This window comes from Aquarana catesbeiana, linkage group LG12 (assembly GCF_042186555.1).
Source record: "Aquarana catesbeiana isolate 2022-GZ linkage group LG12, ASM4218655v1, whole genome shotgun sequence".
In the NCBI taxonomy this organism is placed as follows: domain Eukaryota; kingdom Metazoa; phylum Chordata; class Amphibia; order Anura; family Ranidae; genus Aquarana; species Aquarana catesbeiana.
The window spans coordinates 44,157,363-44,173,675 of NC_133335.1; the positions used below are offsets into that span (position 1 = coordinate 44,157,363).

The following is a 16,313-nucleotide window of genomic DNA, read 5'->3' on the forward strand; positions in this document are numbered from 1 at the left end:
GTATATGGAAATGAAATAAGTGAACACAATCTAAGTGCACACTTAAAAGTCATTTATTGAATAAAAAAGATAGCCAGCACAATGTACTAGAACTTGTACGTAGAAAACATGCGGCCAAATATAGCATAAATCAGTGGTATTGCAACCGCAGGCAAGGTGCTGCTGGACTGATCCATCTTTCTCACCCCATATGTGGGTAACAAGTGTGTGTGACCATTTGTTCATTCAAATGGTCCATCTGATCTGGTAAGAGTGCATAATATTGATGGTGGAGGACTTGTCACTACCCTCTATTATCACGTGGTGGACTTAACACTTTTCAATGTTAAAGTGTATGGACTTATTTTATTGCGCTGCACCTTTTTTACTTATTATATCAATTTTTCTAGGTGTTGTGGTTTGCCTTTTGGTGTTCAGCTTGCAATTGTCATTTTAGCCATCTGTTTTATTTGTGTGCGCTTATTGTTTCTGTTTTATATTTATTCTTCTACATATTTTTGGTAAACAAAAAAATAAATAAATAAATAAAATCACAATAAGCGTATATTGATTGGTTTGCGGCAAAGCTATGGAGTCTACAAAATAGGGGATAGTTTTATGGCATTTTTATTATTAATGATGGCGGCGATCTGTGATTTTTATCATGACTGCGACATTATGGTGGACACATCGGACACTTTTGACACTATTTTGGGACCATTGTCATTTATACAGCAATCAGTGCTATAAAAATGCACTGATTACTGTGTAAATGACACTGGCAGGGAAGGGGTTAACCGTGTCCTAGGGAGTGATTCTAACTGTGGGGGGAGGGGGTACCTAGGACATGACAGCGATCACTGCTCCCGATCACAGGGAGCAGTGGATCTCTGTCATGACACAAGGCAGAACGGGGAAATGCCTTGTTTACATAGGCATCTCCCTGTTCTACCTCTCCACACCGCAATCGCGGGCCGCCAGAGAGCATCGAGTTCCCGGGACCCGGGGCCACGCTCCCGCGGCGCGCGCCCGAAAGGCAGCAAATTTAAAGGGAGGTACCTGTACGCCCATTTTCCTGCTTGTGCCATTCTACATTCTGTGTGCGGCGGTTGGCAAGCAGTTAAACATACAGTACCATTCCCCAATAAGGACACATTTCAAAATAAACCGGATAGAGGCTCTTGCCCTTCCCCACACCAAAATGGAAAAACAGTTTTGGCTGGATTTGAGCTTTGATTTTAAGCTGCTGGATAGTACAGCTAATGCTCCAAGGTATAAAGTCGTTTGGTGAAGTTTTTTTGCAAATAAAAATTCTAATTCCATGGCATTTTTCCCACTGACCATTTTAAAAATTGTATTTATGTCCAGGTAAAACAATGGGGGAGGTTTACAAAAACTGCAGCACACAGAATGTAGTGCAGCTCTGCATAGTAACCAATCAGCTTCCAGGTTTTATTGTCAAAGCTTAAAGGGTTTGTTACCCCAACACATCATATTCCTGATATGTGCCTGCTGTACCATGTACTTGTATGAGAAAGTATCCTGTTCTATTTGTATTGCTTCCTTTGTTTGAAATCCCTGGTGTTCCTGCTAGTTCCCTTGCTTTCCTATTAGAAACTGACCATGCCAAGTAGGAAAGCACACTGTGGTCAGTTCTCTAGCTATACTGGGAACTCAGCCTGCTCTCCTCTCCGCCAATGATCAGACTTGTTCTGACAACCCCCGCTGCACAGCCATTTACTGGGAAGCTCGGTGTACCGCTGCTTCTCCTTCTCCCAGCTCTTATGCAGCTGAGAACAGAGGGTATGCAATCACTTATAAAAAAGGGAAAAAACATCTATACACAAATATTTTGTCTTTCATTTCAGTTTTAAACTGAATGGGTTGTTGTGATCTTTTACAATCACTTTATTTCAGGGATCTCAAACTGGTGGCCCTCCAGCTGTTGCAGAACTACAATTCCCATGAGGCATTGCAAGGCTGATGGTTACAAGCAGGACTCCCATGGGCAGAGGCATGATGGGACTTGTAGTTCCGCAACAGCTGGAGGGCAGCCAGTTTGAGACCCCTGCTTTATTTGAACAAGCTGAAGTTAGAGGCCGATTGGTTACTATGCACAGCTGCTCCAGTTCTAGTTAATCTCCCAAATGTGTTTACTGCCATCCACCTACCTTCACAAGTTCCACAGCAGTGCTAGAGAAATCACAGCAGTATACAAACAGGCCAGGGTCACTGAAGAAAGAAAGAAAAAAGCATCAGAAATAAAAGGTGTCCATCTGCTTCCTGACCACTATGCACGGTTGCTAGCTGTGAAACTCAGCTGTCCCTGGCAGTTCTGGTCCCCACAAATGGTATCTGATCACATGACCACTATTTCAGCAATGACATAGTGATCACATGTAAGCTAAAGGCTTCATTCACTAAAAAAAAAAAAAAAAAAAAAAAAAAAAAAATCAGGATGCACTGCAGCCTCTAAATGGCAGTGTGCCTCTGTTTCATATTGTAATTATTTAATGGAATTATAGTATAAAAAGTCATAAATGGATTTTTTTTTTTTTTTTTTTTTAGTTTTGCCTACTTGTCAGACTAAAGTTGACAAAAAAAAAAAAAAGAAAGTTTCTATGAAAAGAATGTACCAATTAAAATCCTTATTATGTCATTAACCACTTGCCACCCAAGCCAATTCTGGTATTTCTCTCCTACATGTAAAAATCATCATTTGTTTGCTAGAAAATTACTATATATTTTAGCAGAGATCCTAGGGAATAAAATGGTGGTTGTTGCAATTTTTTATGTCACACAGTAATTTTAAATGTGTTTTTTTCTTTTTTATAAAGCACAGTTATTGTTAAAAAAAAAAAAAAAAAAATGTACCACAATTTTTTTGTATAATGTGAAAGAGGATGTTACGCTGAGTAAATAGATACCCAACATGTCACACTTTAAAATTGCGCACACTCGTGGAATGGCTCCAAACTTTGGTACTTAAAAATCTCCATAGGCTACGCTTTAAAAATGTTTACAGGTTACCAGTTAGAGGAGGTCTTGGGCTAGAATTATTAGTCTTGCTCTAATGTTTGTGGCAATACCTCACATGTGTGGTTTGAACGCCGTTTACATATGCGGGCGTGACCTACGTATGCGTTCGCTTTTGGGGTCTATATATATATCAGGCTTTCCAGCTAAAAAAAAAAAAAAAAACAACAGCAGTATGTATATCTGCCGGAGCCTGTCATGACGTCGCTTCTGGCCTCCGAGGGTCAATGAGCCAGGCCAGCTCTATGGCAAACCATCACTGCCGACAGATTCATTCTCTGGCTCCCCAATCGCACGGGCGAACCCGGAGGGCAGCGGAGGGGGGGGGGATGGGACGTCCCCTCTCACTGTCTGTAAAAGCAATCAAGTGGCTAAACAGCCGCTATAATGGCTTTTACATTGCAGGGAATCGCCTGCTGAAAAAAACAGATATCTGGTTGATGGCTGTAGCTGCAGGCATCGTCCAGATATCTCCATTTCAAGTCAACAACGACATATGACGTCAACCCGAGGGAAGTGTTTAAAATAAATTGTACAATTATTTAGGTAGGCAGAATTCGTCACAAATATTAAATCTTCTAAAAGCGGCTTGGGCATCTAGGCTTTAATGATGTCTGGCCACAAAATATTTAAATGAATGCTACATACAATTTACTTACTTATTTGTCTGCAATATTGGGAAGACAGTGTTCCCGACACCACATCCCACCTATGATTGAAAAAGAAAAAAAAGAGCGGGTTACATATCATAGAGAGATAGGAAGGCTGAGGGAAAAGGACACCTTGATCCGCAAATAACATTTCGTTACACCAAACTGATCAGATGATCACGTCAGAACCTGAGCCAGTGCAATCAACAAGAACTGAGACTGAGTAATCAGGTGATCTGTGTTGCATGAACAATTCATATTATATATGTCTGACGGTGAAGGACATTGCAACTTAGCTGTGTAGGTGGTTTGTAAAATGGATAATGCTTACTACAGGTTTAAAACATCACTTGACTACAAAGGACAAGCATTAAAGTAAACCCATCTTAAGTGCAGTAAAGGGGGTGCCATTCTTGACATCCTTTTGAAAATGCTAACTGACTGGCTGTTATTTAGACCAATGTCTTTCGTACTTTCTGTGTCACTGAGCTAGAAGTTGCATCAGCAGTCCCTATCTATATGCCTCTTTTGGGTTTGCAACTTTTTGAAATATTGCAGCAATAGTGTCAGCATGTCAGAAGAGAGCTCAGTAATGGCAGCCTCCAGATATCTCTCCCTAATGATGGTATCCCCGAAGAACTTGCCTGGTTGGTGGACATTAAAGCTGGAGAGTGCTGCAAGTCACACATAGGATATTTATGAACCTATTACAGGTATTTATGTAGTACCAATATTTTATGCAGTGCTTTGCATATTGTACATTCATATCAATAAATGCCCTCAAGGAGCTTACAATCTAAAGCAGTGTTTCTCAACTCCAGTCCCCAAGGCGCCCCAACAGGTCATGTTTTCAGGCTTTCCATTATTTTGCACAGGTGATTTGATCAGTTTCACTGCCTTAGTAATTACCACAGCCATTTCTTTTGAGGGAAATCCTGAAAAAACATGACCCGTTGGGGCGCTTGAGGACTGGAGCTGAGATACACTGATCTAAAATTCCCCTCTCACATGCATACGTACCAAGGGCAATTTAGACAAGAAACAATTAACTTAGCAGCAGGTATTTGGAGTGCGGGAGGAAGCCAGAGTACCCGGAGAAAACCAAACGCAAGCAGGAGAACATGCAAACTCCATGCAGATAGTGTCCAGGTTGCAATTTGAACCAAGGACTCTAGGCCTGCAAGGCATGAATGCCAACTACTAAGACACTGTATTGCACCATTGGACTGCAGTCTTGGGAACCAAGAAGGACACGGCAAGTGGTTAATGCCAAAGCGCCCAAAAACATTAAAGCTGAATAACAGGCAGATGTAAAAGACATGAATTCATGCAGTTCTCTATTTATTAAAGCGGAACTCCAGTCATTTTTTCAACTTTCCATCTATTAAATCTTCTACATACCGTATTTATCGGCGTATAACATGCGCCGGCGTATAACACGCACCCCAAGTTTAGGAGAGAATTTTAAGGAAAAAAACTTTTAGGAGGGAAGTTTAAGGAAAAAAAACTTACATTAAAATGCCCATCAATGCAGCCTCATCAGTGTTCATCTGCAGCCTTGTTAGTGTCATTGCAGCCTTTTCAGTGTCAGTGCAGCCTTGACCCAGTGTCCATTGCAGCCTTGTCAGTGCAGCTTTGCCCAAGTGCAGTCTTGTCAGTGCAGCTTTGCCCCAGTGCAGCTTTGCCCCAGTGGTCAGTGCAGCCTTGCCCCCAGTGTCCATGCTTGCCGCCGCCGCCGCCGACATATACATAGCTTCATGTAGTTTTAAATATGGCGCCACGGAGTTCGGAGGGACTCGGCGGAGCTGAACGAACGCCGCAGAGATACACATAGTCGAGTGTATTCGGCTTTTTTCCACGCTGCTCACAGTCCCGCCCTATGATGGACATAACACAGGTCCAATGGCGGGACTGGGCGTGACTGTGAGCGGCGCCGGAAAGAGCCGAATACACTCGACTATGTGTATCTCGGCTCCGAGCAGTCACTGTGATTTCGGCGGCGCTCGTTCAGCTCCGCTGAGTTCCTCAGAACTCCGCGGCGCCATATTTAAAACGACACGCTATGTGAATGTCGGCAGCGATCGCCGCCGATAGATCACAATTAGCGGGGATCGGCGTATAACACGCACCCACTATTTTCCCCTGATTTTAAGGGGAAAAAGGTGCGTGTTATACGCCGATAAATACGGTAGTTAGTAAGGTTGAATAAAGACACCAGTCCATCCGGTTCAACCTGAGTGAGTGTGCGTGTCTACAATCATCCTTATTTATTTAAGGTACCCATATAGCGCCGCCAATTCACGCAGCACTCCACACATACATCGTACACACAAAATTGGTCCCTACCCTCAAGGAGCCCACAATCCAAGGTCCCCAACTCACATTCATACACTAGGGCCAATTTTGAACAGAAGCCAATTAATCTACCAGCATGTCTTTGGAGTGTGGGAGGAAACCAGAGTACCCGGAGGAAACCCACGCAGGCACAGGGAGAACATGCAAACTCCAGGCAGGTAGTGTCTTGGTTGGGAATCGAACCAGCGACTCTTTTCACTGCTAGGCAGAATGCTACCCACTACACCACTGTGCTGCCCTTGTTGTTTTAACTTTGGATAGTAAAACATTTTTTTTCTGCCAGTAAATACCTTATACAGCCCACTTCCTGTTTCTTGTCTGGTAAAAAGCCTAGGCTTATGACATCATGCACAGCTCTCTCTCTAATTCTTGTGAGAGTTTGCCAGGAGGGGGTGGGTGAGTCATAAGAGGACCAATGAGAGCTGCAGGGCTGGAGGTGTGCCTCTGTGTAAATCCAGGAAGTGAACAGACAGCAGCTTCAGCTGCCCACAGTTAAAATGGCTGCAGCCAGACTCGGTGGAGAGAGATTTCTGCAGCATTTTTGGCAAGTACAGAATCACAGTATATATAAAATAATATGCAAAGTGGTTGGAGGGAAGCTTCAGAATGGGAAAGATGTTTTTATTACAAATTATGTGAGCAGACTGCAGTTCCTCTCTAATATATCATTATATGTATGTACTGCATGCAAATGTCCTGATAAGAAACTAGCGGAGAGAGAGAGAGGCGAGGGAGCAGGGGGATGGTTTCATCAGTCTGCTGCTGCTCCTTCACTGTTTAATCAGCAGGCTGGAGAGTGGACACCACTGTATTCCTTACTGAAAAATGGAAAGTGGTGTTATTTGCCATGCTGGACTATGTGTCAAAGCTTTGTAAATCTCAAGAACGAATGGGCAGCAGTTCAAATTCTTTGAACGGTAAAAAAAAAAAAGCTTTATTTTGATGCATTTCATCTATGGATTTAGAGCTTTGTCTGTAGTTCAGTTGCTACATTGTAAAGGAACGTCCTTAGAACAAGAAACAGCTCACCAAAAACCAGAAGGCTTGTTATCCTTATGAATGAGAAGGTAACTGGAGCAAAAGTGGTCAAAATTCTGGCAAAAGCCCAAAACTTTACCTTTATTTCAATGACATAAAATCAACCAATATAAATTGTGTGTGTGGGAAATAAAAATTTTCATTGGATATTGCCAGAGTACTGTCCACTTTTCCTAACACAAAAAAAACAAAAAAAAAAACCCAAGTCATCTGCAAGAGGCAGTCCATAAGTTTCTACACTTTACCTCCAAGATACGATAAGAAGCAGAGGATCCTGGGTAGTCACTGTCTACATCCAATCTTTCTTGCTCAGGGTCCTTTCTTTGACATTCAGCAGAATCTAGGGGGCTCCTACCACTGGGGGACAGCTCAGGGAACTCTGTGAACAGCCACTGTCTGTCTTTGAAGAATCGGTTTTCATGGATGGTGTAAAAGCCATCCCAGAAGTTGCTAGCTTTGTTTTCATACTCTTCTGTGGGAAGAGAGAAAAATGACACAATGGCAAACTATACATTGACCTTCATTTTATTTACCGCCTGAGCCCACTGATCAATGGCAAGGCCCAGGAGAGACAAGAGGGTGCTGTCAGGCTAGACCTTTAGGCCTCGTTCACACCATGTGCAGAGACTTGTGTTTTTCTGCACCTGTCTCTGCAAGGGCACAAAGAAAACAATTGTTTTCTATGGGCCCTGCTCATAACACTACACTGGTATCCTGTGTGTATTTTCTACATTCAGAAATATGCAACATGTAAAACTCTGGACACCAACACTGTACCCCAACTCATTCACCCAAAAAAAAAAAAAAAAAAAAAAAAAAACACACAGTTTTTGACAATTCCTTCATTAAAAATGTTAGGGGGCCCCCAAATCCTGCCCCCCCCCATGTGAATGAGAAGGGGTACATTGTACCCCTACTCATTCAGTAAAAAAAGTGTCAAAAGAAATAAAAAGACACAGTTTGACAATTCCTTTATTAAGAAGGTTTTAAAAAATGTCCCCCCGAAGTAGATCCCATAGCAATCACGCCGCCCGCCGCACCACTGGACCAGAAAAAAAATAAAATAAAAAACACCTCCCGCCCCGACAAAGGTTCCCACTGACTGCCTGCTCTGACAGTTCTTAAACAGCCAAGGGAGGAGTCACTCGGTGATGTCATAGGGTGGCCGCCCCCCACTTGTGATGTCACCGGCCAGGAGCATGTTGGGTGGTGACGTCCACAAGGGGTCGGGCCAGAGGTTTTTTTTTGTTTTCGGGTCCGGTGGTGCGGCTGGCGTCATGATTGATGTGGGATTTACTTCGGGGGACATTTTTTTTTCGTCTATCGCCAGCTTTAGATGTTTCCTACTCTAGTTCTGCTGTTTCAGAAGCCACCATGTCACTGCCACTTACCTTGCTGCTCTAGTGATACTGGTTGACAACTGTTTTCAAGAACCTTCTTTCTAGCTGCAGCTTCCTGCTCCTCAGACCACTGTACATTGTCCCTGAATATACATATAAAATAAGCCGTCAGTTTTCCAAATTTAACAGTTCAGCTTTAAGAAACCTCCTTCATTTATCTTATAGACTTCATATTACACCCCCTATATCCCACTTCTCACCATGCATTGTGCTGGAAGACCTGACTTGGATCCTTCAGGAGGCGATTCCCAAACTGAGGCCTCTTCTCCTCCGTACCAGGACTAGATGCCATTGATGTCTCGGAAATAGTGAACCCTCTAGAGAAGATCCAATCAGCAGCAGAGAAAGTACATGGCCAATGGGGAATAAACCGATTAACTGTGAAAGTACGTCTCAGCAGGACAGGGAAGAGCCTGGAACCTCCATGCTTGACCAAGGTGAGCATGTAAATAAAGGAGCTATTGGGACACAAGATCAGTGCATAATCAAGACCAATACAATTCCCAATGATGGTTACTTTGACAACAAACACAAAAACCCATCTTCAGTCTATGACTGTCTCCTGAGAAGTCTCATGTGATGTGTCTCCAGTCTATGACCTTCTCCTGAACAGTCTCATGTTGTGTCTTTCCAGGCTATCATTATCTCATGGTATGTCTCTTCAGTCTATGACCTTCTCCTGAACAGTCTCATGTTAGGTGTCTCCAGTCTATGACCTTCTCCTGAACAGTCTCATGTTAGGTGTCTCCAGTCTATGACCTTCTCCTGAACAGTCTCATGTTAGGTGTCTCCAGTCTATGACCTTCTCCTCAACAGTCTCATGTTGTGTCTTTCCAGGCTATCACTATCTCATGGTATGTCTCTTCAGTCTATGACCTTCTCCTGAGCAGTCCCATGTTGGGTGATCGTAGTCTACGAGTATCCCCTGAGCAGTCTCCTGTTATGTCTCTCCAGTCTATGAACGTCTCCTGTTATGTCTCTCCAGTAAGGATGAGCTCCGGCGTGTTCGCACAGCCCACTTGTAGAGCCCGCCAGGAAGTCGGCACTGTGCTGCGCTAATCACAGGCACTGAGACATTTTCCCGATGCGCAGCTGCAGAGATCGGGAAATGTCTCACCGCCTGTGATTAGCGCAGCGCTGACTTCCTGGCGGGCTCTGCACGTGGGCTGTGCGAACACGCCGGAGCTCATCCTTAGTCTCCAGTCTATAACTGTCTCCTAAAAAAAGTTCTCTATCAGGTTTCCAGTCTCTTGTCACATGCCCATAGCCTTTGACTGCTTTCTGTAGCATTTCATTCACTGATTAAAGAGACATAAGTGGCCAAAGTTGAGGTCCTCTATATCAAATACACTATATTAACAAAAGTATTGGGACGCCTGCCTTTACACGCACATAAAGTTTAATGGCATCCCAGTCTTAGTAAATAGGGTTCAATATTGACTTGGCCCACCCTTTGGAGCTATAACAGCTTCAACTCTTCTGGGAAGGTTTTCCACAAGGTTTAGGAGTGTGTCTATGGGAAGGTTTGACCATTCTTCCAGAAGAGCATTTGTGAGGTTAGGCACTGATGTGGATGAGAAGGCCTGGCTCGCAGTCTCTGCTCTAATTCATCCCAAAGATGTTCTATCGGGTTGAGGTCAGGACTCTGTGCAGGCCAGTCAAGTTCCTCCACCCCAAACGCGCTCATCCATGTCTTTATGGACCTTGCTTTGTGTACTGGTCCAAATCATTTGGTGGAGGGGGGATTATGGTGTGGGGTTGTTTTTCAGGGGTTGGGATCGGCCCCTTAGTTCCAGTGAAGGGAACTCTTAAGATATCAGCATACCAAGAAATTTTGGACAATTTTATGCTCCCAACTTTGTGGGAACAGTTTGGGGATGGCCTCTTCCTGTTCCAACATGACTGCACACCAGTGCACAAAGTAAGGTCCATAAAGACATGGATGAGCAAGTTTGGGGTGGAGGAACTTGACTGGCCTGCACAGAGTCCTGACCTCAACTTGATAGAACACCTTTGGGATGAATTAGAGCGGTGACTGCAAGCCAGGCCTTCTCATCCAACATCAGTGCCTGACCTTACAAATGCTCTTCTGGAAGAATGGTCAAACATTCCCATAGACACACTCCTAAACCTTGTGGACAGCCTTTCCAGAAGAGTTGAAGCTGTTATAGCTCCAAATGGTGGGCCAACTCAATATTGAACCCTACGGACTAAGACTGAGATGCAATTAAGGTTCATGTGTGTGTAAAGGCGGGTGTCCCAATACTTTTGGTAATCCAGTGATGTCACCCACCACTAGAACAGTCACATTAGGTGACAATAACATGAATATTCTGCTCAGCCAACTGCAGAAGACTATACCTGGAGCCATGTATGGTATGGGTACACCCTGACATCACCCACACCTCCCTCTGACCAGGATCCCTGTGATCAGAGAGAAGTCCCATATAATGTGATGTCCCCACTGAGCAGACAGGCTGCCTACCAATGAATGAGGGTCTCTCCTGTATTGTACAGGATGGAGATCTATCAATCAGTAGAGATGGAGGGGGGAGAACATAACACAGAATACATCTGACCTGCACTCATCCACTTCTCCCAGCAGCTCCCACCGTACATGAGGACATGAGACTTCCACTGTACAGGAAGAGGAGGACGGGGGGGGGCGGGGCTGAGGGGGCGGGGACTACCGGGGGAAAAGCTGATTGAAGCGCTCAGCTTAGGGGAGGGAGGACAGGGCGGGGTGACAAAGATGATTGACAGCGCGTAGCTGAGAGGCGGTGAGACGCACATGATTGACCGCTCTCAACGGAGGGGGAGGGATAGTGGGCGGGGAGAAAAAGATGGTTGATAGCGCCACGCTGAGGGGAGGGGAGTGAGCGGAGAGACTCGGATGATTGAGCGCTCTCAATGAAGGGGAGGGGTAGTGGGCGGAGTGGCAAATATGATTGACAGCTGCCTCCTGCAGTGAGTGGGCGGGGGAGACACAGATGATTGACAGTTCTCTCCTTAGGCGAGTAGGCGCAGAAGAGTGAGCGCTCTGATCGAAGGGGAGGGGTAATGGGCGGGGAGACACAGATGATTGACAGCTCTCTCCAGAGGTGAGTGGGCGGGGAGATACAGATGATTGACAGCTCCCTCCTGAGGTGGGCTGAGGTGTCATTGTGCGTAGTTCCAGGTCCTATATGAAGGGAAGGAGATTCCAGGCAGGTCAGTACAGTGTGAGGAGAGTGCTGGAAGGACAGTTATCAGTGTAAGGCAGGCCATACACGGGTCACATTCCGAAATAATTTTCTTTTGAAAATCTTTAAGAATTTTGCTTCGTATTTCGCACCATTAGTGGGGCTGCAGCAACAGACGATTTTCACGCGGCAATCAAATTTGAGTGATCGGACATGTTGGAATTTTTTTTTAAAAACGAACGATTTTCTAATCAATGATGGGAGAGTCGTGCGAGAAATGTAATGGAAAAAGAAATGCGCTGTGCAAGAAAAGAAAATTCCCGGAAAGAAAAGAAGATTCCCGGCCACGAAAATTCTTTTCCGTGGCAACATGAGGTGAAATTGAAGGCTTGGTTGGCCGATTTTCTAAATCAATGGCGGCATCATCACAAAACGCACAAATTTTTTGATTTTCAAAAGAAAATTCTTTCGAAATTTGATCATGTATGGTTAGCCTAAGGTGCATCGGCAGCGGGTGCTCGAAATTTTTTGGGGGAGCAAACATACTGAAAAAAACCCATCAATTGCAGCCTCACTGTGCCCATCAAATGGCGTCACTGTGCCCATCAAATGCAGCCACTGAGCCCATCAAATGCAGCCACTGTGATCTTCGGTGGCAGGTCAGGCAGCGGGTGATGGCAGCGAGCTGTGGGACCTTACAGCAGGTCAGACAGCGGCGAGCTGTGTCCTCCATGCGTCTCCTCCTGATAGGCATCCATTAGCAGCACCTGTCCTTTCAGCCAATCAGGTGACGGGTAACAGACCCGCGCTTCCTGATTGGCGGAGAGGCGGTTCAGTGTTAGGAAAGCGAATATTCATTCGCTTTCCTAACACACCTGGGTGGACTCCAAGCGCAATGCTTTGCGCTTCGCGTTCACCTTTTTTTGAAGCCTATTAGAGCCTATGGCTATAACCAGGTGCTTCAAAAATACATCCCCGCCGCTGTAATTCAGGTGCCCGCTGTCCAAAAAGGGGCTGAATAGGTGGTGGCGGCGGCAGCCATGAATAGATTCATGCAATGCATGAATCTATCTATTATTCACAGAGAGGGGTGACTGGAGAGAGGAGGCGGCGCCCATGTGCCCTAATGGACGGGCCGCCCCTGGTAAAGTGTTTTTAGCTGAAAGGTTTAGTTTTGGAGAGAGTGGAGAAGAGTTATCAGTGTCCCCTCAGAGGAGAGACCTCTCACTTCCTGTCTCTGTCAGGGTGGACAGACATCCCCACTATGGTACCACTCCAGTGCAGTGCTGAGGTCCTGTAGCCCCCCATGAAGAAAAGGCGGACGTGCGCTCTCCCTTGTGAACTACCTAAGCAGCAGAGGTCAAAGGCCTCACTCTTTTACTGTCCCCCTTCCTGATAAAACTCCCAAGGCGACCGCCCCTCCGGCCCACCTCCCTGGCTCAGCTCTGCCACCACGTATGACCATGCATGTGATGTGCGTTGGTGCCATTCAGAATGGCGCCCCCCCCAAGCACCTTGTCACTGATGTGTACTGCAACACACACTCCCGCAATGTCAGGTTACATTTGTTGGTGCGATGCCATTCATTGTAGTGTCACCCCAACACACTGTGGCAATTGAATTGTGTTATGCCCTGTACAGACAATCGGACTTTCCGACGAGAAATGTGCGATTGGAGCTTGTTGTCGGAAAATTCCGACCGTGTGTAGGCTCCATCGGACTTTTTCCATCGGAATTTCCAACACACAAAGTTTGAGAGCTGGATCTAAAATTTTCCGACAACAAAATCCGTTTGCGTAAATTCTGATCGTGTGTGGACAATTCCGACGCACAAAGTGCCACGCATGCTCAGAATCAAGCCGAAGAGCCGCACTGGCTATTGAACTTCATTTTTCTCGGCTCGTCGTACGTGTTGTACGTCACCGCGTTCTTGACGTTTGGAATTTCTGACCAACTTCGTGTGACCGTGTGTATGCAAGACAAGTTTGAGCCAACATCCGTCCGAAAAAATCCATGGATTTTGTTGTCGGAATGTGCGATCGTGTGTACAGGGCATTAATGTGCAGCAGTGCTGTAATGTGCATGCTGGGGCACTGACAATCAGGGTGAATGCAGGTTTGCTGTACTGAGCTCTTCACCTGATTGGTTTCCTCCATCAGTAGGGATCTGTGCAGGCCAGGCAGAGGCAGTACCACCAGACCCCGGAACTGGGAAACAGAGTATTGGGTGGAGCTAATAGCAGCATACAGTTGCAATAAAAAGTATGTGAACCCTTTTGGAATTATATGGATTTCTGCACAAATTGGTCATAAAATGTGATCTGATCTTCATCTAAGTCACAACAATAGACAGTCACAGTCTGCTTAAACTAATAACACACAAAGAATTAAATGTTACCATGTTTTTATTGAACACACCATGTAAACAATCACAGTGCAGGTGGAAAAGGTATGTGAACCCCTAGACTAATGAGATCTCCAAGAGCTAATTGGAGTGAGGTGTCAGCCAACTGGAGTCCAATCAATGAGATGAGATTGGAGGTGTTGGTTACAGCTGCCCTGCCCTATAAAAAACACACACCAGGTCTGGGTTTGCTTTTCACAAGAAGCATTGCCTGATGTGAATGATGCCTCGCACAAAAGAGCTATCAGAAGACCTACGATTAACCACTTCAATACCAGGCACTTAGACACCTTCCCGCCCAGACCAATTTTCAGCTTTCAGCGCTATCGCAATTTGAATGACAATTGCGCGGTCATGCTACACTGTACCCAAACAAATTTTTTATCATTTTGTTCCCACAAATAGAGCTTTCTTTTGGTGGTATTTGATCACCTCTGCGGTTTTTATTTTTTGCGCAACAAATAAAAAAAGACCGAAAATTTTGAAAAAAAACAAGTTTTTCTTTGTTTCTGTTAAAACTTTTTTGTAAATAAGTACGTTTTCTTCTTCAATGACGGGCACTGATATGGCTGCACTGACGGGCACTGATACGGCGGCACTGATGGGCATCGATGAGGTGGCACCAATGAGGTGGCACTGACGGGCACTGATAGGCGGCACTGATGGGCACTGATAGGCGGCACTGGTATGCGGCACTGATGGGCACTCATAGGTGGCACAGATGGGCACTTATAGGCGGCACTGATGGGCACTCATAGGTGGCATTGATGGGCACTCATAGGTGGCATTGATGGTTACTTATGGGTGGCACTGATAGTTGGCACAGATGGGCATGGATGGGCACTGATAGATGGGCACTGATGGGCACGGATGGGCACTGACAGGTGGCATGAATGGACACTGATGGGTGGCACTGATTGTTTGCAGTGATGCCCCTAAGGGTGGCATTGCTGGGCATCACTGCAACATAATGGTGCCAATCAGTGCCCATTTGTGGGCACTGATTGGCACAGATTTGGCACACTGGGCACATGTGGATGGCCATGGGGTACATACCTGGCCATCCACATGTTGCCCCTTCCCTGGTGGTCCTAGTGGCGATCCCTGGTGGTCCAGTGTGGTGATCTGCGGGGGGGCTGCGCTGATAAACAATCAGCGCAGACCCCCCCTGCCAGGAGAGCCGCCGATCGGCTCTCCTCTAATCGCGTCTGTCAGACGCGAGTGAGGAAGAGCCGATCAACGGCTCTTCCTATTGACAGCGTGATCAGCCGTGATTGGACACGGCTGATCACGTGGTAAAGAGCCTCCGGCAGAGGCTCTTTACCAAGATCGGTGGAGCGGTGTGTCAGAGTGACACACCGCTCCACCGATCGCCGCAATGCGCACCCCCGGGGGCGCGCTGCGGCATGTTATCTTGCTGGACGTCATATGACGTCCAGTCAGGATAACAGAACCACTTCCCGGACGTCAATCCGCTATAGGGCGGGCGGGAACTTGCATAAAGCTGGAAAGGGTTATAAAAGTATCTCCAAAAGCCTTGCTGTTCATCAGTCCATGGTAAGACAAATTGTCTATAAATGGAGAAAGTTCAGCACTGCTGCTACTCTCCCTAGGAGTGGGCGTCCTGTAAAGATGACTGCAAGAGCACAGCGCAGACTGCTCAATGAGGTGAAGAAGAATCCTAGAGTGTCAGCTAAAGACTTACAAAAGTCTCTGGCATATGCTAACATCCTTGTTAGCGAATCTAGGATACGTAAAACACTAAACAAGAATGGATTTCATGGGAGGATACCACAGAGGAAGCCACTGCTGTCCAAAAAAAACATTGCTGCACGTTTACAGTTTTCACAAGAGCACCTGGATGTTCTACAGCAGTACTGGCAAAATATTCTGTGGACAGGTGAAACCAAAGTTGAGTTGTTTGGAAGAAACACACAATACTATGTGTGGAGAAAAAGAGGCACAGCACACCAACATCAAAACCTCATCCCAACTGTTAAGTATGGTGGTGGGGGCATCATGGTTTGGGGCTACTTTGCTGTGTCAGGGCCTGGATGGATTGCTATCATCGAAGTAAAAATGAATTCCCAAGTTTATCAAGACATTTTGCAGGAGAACTTAAGGCCATCTGTCCACCAGCTGAACAGGACAACGACCCAAAGCATAGAAGTAAATCAACAACAGAATGGCTTAAACAGAAGAAAATACGCCTTCTGGAGTGGCCCATTTAGAGTCTTGACCTCAACCTGATTGAGATGCTGTGGCATGAC

At 45.6% G+C, this 16,313-nt stretch overlaps 1 protein-coding gene across 2 annotated transcripts in view; it reads right to left on the reverse strand.

Annotated features, from left to right (window-relative positions):
• The window catches only part of LOC141114151 (tRNA N(3)-cytidine methyltransferase METTL2-like), a 46,635-nt gene extending 35,510 nt beyond the window's left edge, over window positions 1–11,125 (reverse strand). For both annotated transcript variants that reach the window (XR_012236879.1, XM_073607668.1), the window contains exons 1-6: window positions 11,038–11,125; window positions 8,659–8,916; window positions 8,450–8,541; window positions 7,304–7,530; window positions 3,675–3,724; window positions 2,151–2,211 (exon numbers count right to left, since the gene is read on the reverse strand). Coding sequence is in view for 1 of the 2 variants with exons in the window: in XM_073607668.1 (XP_073463769.1) it covers window positions 2,151–2,211; window positions 3,675–3,724; window positions 7,304–7,530; window positions 8,450–8,541; window positions 8,659–8,903 (675 nt within the window). In the remaining variant the exon portion in view is untranslated. The remainder of the gene's footprint in view (window positions 1–2,150; window positions 2,212–3,674; window positions 3,725–7,303; window positions 7,531–8,449; window positions 8,542–8,658; window positions 8,917–11,037) is intronic.
• Between the last annotated feature and the right edge of the window lie 5,188 nt (window positions 11,126–16,313).